The 4134-nt window shown below is 43.1% G+C and overlaps 1 protein-coding gene across 1 annotated transcript in view; it reads right to left on the reverse strand.

Annotated features, from left to right (window-relative positions):
* ISL1 (ISL LIM homeobox 1) overlaps positions 1 to 3957 on the reverse strand; it is a 10593-nt gene extending 6636 nt beyond the window's left edge. The window contains exons 1-2 of the mRNA XM_010008621.1: positions 3930 to 3957; positions 2928 to 3117 (exon numbers count right to left, since the gene is read on the reverse strand). Coding sequence (XP_010006923.1) covers positions 2928 to 3117; positions 3930 to 3957 — 218 coding nt within the window. The remainder of the gene's footprint in view (positions 1 to 2927; positions 3118 to 3929) is intronic.
* Positions 3958 to 4134: the final 177 nt, after the last annotated feature.

The following is a 4134-nucleotide window of genomic DNA, read 5'->3' on the forward strand; positions in this document are numbered from 1 at the left end:
GGAGAAGTGGAAGGCAGGATATGTGGTGGGTGGGGAAGAAAAGAAAGGGGAAAAGAAAGAGAGAGGTTTTCACTCCTGGTCGAGGGCAGCCCCATGACCCCGCATAAAGGCACCACAAGCAGTCCACTAGTTAAATAAGCTCTGAACATACAGAAACCAGAAGAGATAAAACGGATTCATTTGCTATTTCTCCCTTAATCCACACGACGTAAAAGGCAGTGGGGACCCGGACGCACCGGTGGGCAAAGGAAAGGGGAGAGGCAAGCGGAGGTAGAATGTGAAAAAGGGAGACACAAAAAAGTGACCCCCCTTTCTTCCCGAGGGAAAGCCGACCTCCCCCGTCCCAGGACCTGGCCTTGCTTCTCCCTCATGGCTGGGGGATCTGACCTAGCCTGGCCAAGGGCTGAACCAGACTGCCCGGCTGCACCGGGGAAAGGTGAGGCTGGCGAAGCTGTCATCCAATCCCCAGGTAGTGCCAGCCTCACCAAGTGGTGTCATTTTTTTTTTTTTGTGAGGAACCCATTCAGGACTTTTGGGGCTTACTGAGTGCCCGGGTTGCCGGCATTTTAGCCTCTGGGACTCGGCAGGAGTGACCCTTCCAGATGCTACGGCTCTTCCCCTCTCCCTCTGTCATCAGGTTAATTTTATACAAAAATATAGGCGTACACACACACCCCCTTATACATATATACGCGCTCACATATATAGTAGCGTAACATCCCGCCCCCTACTACAAGGCATTTTGGATGCTTTGGCTCTGCAGCCTGCCCCTACCTCAGCCTCCCTGCCCCATCTCCCCTCCTGCTGGCGCTTCCTCCTTGAGCCGGGGCTCAAACCCTCCGGCAGCAGTAAAACGAAGGGCAACCTCTCGCCCCACACGGCACATAATAGGTTTCTGGGGGCTGCACACTGGAGTGGGTGGCGGGTTCCTCCTTTCCCCTGGAGGACAGGGGGACTGTTCATCCGTCAGTAGATGAACGTGAGAAAATGCTCCATCCCGGGTGTCTCTAACTGCACAGGCTCCCACTCGGCTCCCACCGAGTGCTCCTTAGCCAGCCTTCCCGGTATTACGTAACATTAACGCCTTCCCGCAAATGTATATGGATACACGTACATATGCTTGCACACAATTCACAGAACTGTAGAAGTTGTTTCTAAAACTGAACTAATAATAATCTCCTCACTTGAATTCACAAGTACACTTCCTTCAGGGATACAGTCTGTGATGTAAGCTTTTGGGTACAGCTACTAATTTACACCCATCTTTAGCTGCTGGGGCTACAAAGGTGTACTCACCCCACACTGTGATCTACTTATTTCCGAATTAAAACGTTTTGAGAAGAAAAAACAAGCAGCTAAATGGCAGAAGAACAGAGCCATGTCAAAATGTATGTTGTGGGGGTTGCCTGCACGTCTGACAATTTGAAATTGCCTCACTGTCTAATTGCAAGTCGACTGGTACAAAACATGCATCTTACTTTCAAAATTGTAGCAAATTAAGTGTTTTTCGTATTATCTTGAAAGAGTTGTATTTGTTTGTTTGTTTAAATTTCGCCCGCCGAATTCTTGCAGGAGGTAAGCGAATACAACTCGGTCCAAAAGTTTTATTTTCATTTGAAATTAGTGAAAATGTGGTATTTAAAAGCACAGCTCCGAAGTGCGTCTCAAAGGAAAAAAGGAGGGGTGGGGGTGGGGTGGTGGTGGGGAAGGAGCTGTTTTTTCGCCATGGTAAAACTTTGAGAATAATCTCACAAGCTTGAAGGAAGGATCTGCTCATGAATTCTGCAGTGGAGAATAAAACGCTGAAATGCTTTCATCCAGTTTAGAATTACAGAGAAATTAGAAAATGTACCTTAGGTGGCTAGCTAAGTACTTGCTCCCGAAACTTTCATTAAAAAGTTACTGTCCATACCTCAGTGTCATGCAAAGTTCTGATCTGGCAAACATAGTAGGCGACACTGAAACGGATCAACATGACCCAGGAGCACAAATAATAAACAGACTCGAAATTCCTGCTTTAGTTTCTCTATAGTGTCAGGATTGGCAACTCTCACATTTTATCAGTTACCAGATTTTAATGTGAGGAAGGAAGCGGTTCCATTATCTAAATATACCCAATTGTTCGCGAACAGATGATGGGCAATTTGATCTGCTCTGTCTAATTCATCAGTACAGATAAGATAAGAAAGAAAAGGCAGTCAGATATCACCAAAGGGGTTAATATTTAAAAAGATTAAATGTCAGTTATTTTAGCGAAGAAACATTTTGGTCTAGTTTTTAACCTCCCCATAAAAGGACCCGTCATTCTGAAGGAAATTTCGATATTTTTTTTTAATTCTGCCTTGTTTTTGTTTTGTTTTTGATAGGCCTAGTTTAAATAAGGGTGTGGTTTTTTGCCCCCAGTGTATTTATTTTTAAGGTATATATGCTTAAAGTGCCTTTCTTATGAATGCCACTATTCCTTTGCAAAAACACAGAGAGATGTGTTTCTCAGATTGCGTTAAAAAGTAATCGGTTCCTTGTTGCTCATAATGTATACACTATTGAAAATATTCTCGGTTACCCACGATTTTGCACTTTGTTAGACTTACATGCATTGCCAAAGTACTCAGGAGGGTCCCATACAGTCACTAGCTATGCCTGAATGCGTGTGTTTTTTTGTTTGTTTGGGTGGGTTTTTTTGTTTGGTTGGTTTTGTTTTTTAATACAGAATTTTGCATATCAATCTGTGGAATGAACAAACTTGACCGCTGTAACTTTTTCCTCTCTTGTCTATCTATGGAGAAATCACTAAAAAAAACCCATATCAATTCTCTTTTCACCTTCTTTCTTACCATTTTCCCTCTCCCTGCCTCTGTCAGATTTATTAAGTAAAAATAAAACTACTAATAAAAATATTTAAAAATTAAACAACGTAAATGGCGTACCTGATATAATCTCTTTTACAGTAGGTTTTGCCATCCCTAACAAAGCACGTACAGGTCTCGTCCAAATACTGATTACATTCTGCACACTTCAAACACGCCGCATGCCATTCCAAATCCGGAGAAACCCTCAGAATATACTGATCGTGAATTTGATTGCCGCAACCAACACATAGGGAAATCAGGCGTTTTTCTGAAATGAAAATAAATACATGATTGACTAACCGTTTACTCTCCTACAGAGATAACCACACTTTTAGTGTCGTTCCCTTATAGGGCGTACTCTGAGTGGTTTGGTTGTTTTGTTTTTTAAAGAGTATTACACTTGTGCATGGTAATTGAAGTGTACCATCAAAACCTTGCCTCGTTTAGAAAGGAGGCGGAACGTATGTTAAAATGCATATGTGAGCAGTCTTCGGGGTGAATGTTCTCATTTTGCAAGCCTTACACGGAAGCAAAACTCCAAAGTCTCTCGTTGTTTTATTTTTATTTTATTTTTTTGCTTATCTGGATATCTTTCCTTACGGGGGGAGCACCTATATGTTTGATTTCATTTTTTAAGAGGCTCTGACTGGAAACGACGAACGCGTGCCTAGGTGCGCTTCCCATTCAGCCCTTTGCATAGAAGAGGGGACTCGAGGCTGCTAGCGAGAACAAGCATCATTACTGTTGTCACTTGCTCTCTTTTGCAAGTCTAATGCTAATTCCCATAGACAGACTAGGTGCTGGGTAGTCAGACACTGCAGTCTGGCACGAGAATTCAAAGCTCCGTGGCTGCAGCTCCCATTAAAATGCTGTCTGCTCCCCAAACTTTAAAACAGAGCAGGAACTCAGGCTAATAACACACAAGGCTACGCGGTTAAAACACAGAAAGCATGCAGGCATGGCAACAAAGGCACCTTCTCTACCATTCAAATGAAGTTCAGCTCTTTAGCAGTTCGCCTGCCTGAAACGATTACAATAGACAGCACATTTATTCCAACAACGGTAAAAATTCCGCCTTACTTTTTGGTGGGTCTCCCATGTCTCCCATATCTGTAAGAGGGTGTAATGTCCACAGTGAAATGGTGTACGTTTTCGTTTTAAGACCCCAAAGTAGGTTTGAGAGCTGTCGCTAAAAACAAAACAACAACAAAAAAGTAGAAGCAAAAATAACAAAAGCGAAAGGAAAAAAAAAAAAAAGAGAGAGAGAGAGAGAGACTCGAAATGG

The sequence above is a fragment of the Chaetura pelagica genome, unplaced genomic scaffold (assembly GCF_000747805.2).
Source record: "Chaetura pelagica isolate M959 unplaced genomic scaffold, ChaPel_1.0 scaffold382, whole genome shotgun sequence".
Classification (NCBI taxonomy): Eukaryota; Metazoa; Chordata; class Aves; order Apodiformes; family Apodidae; genus Chaetura; species Chaetura pelagica.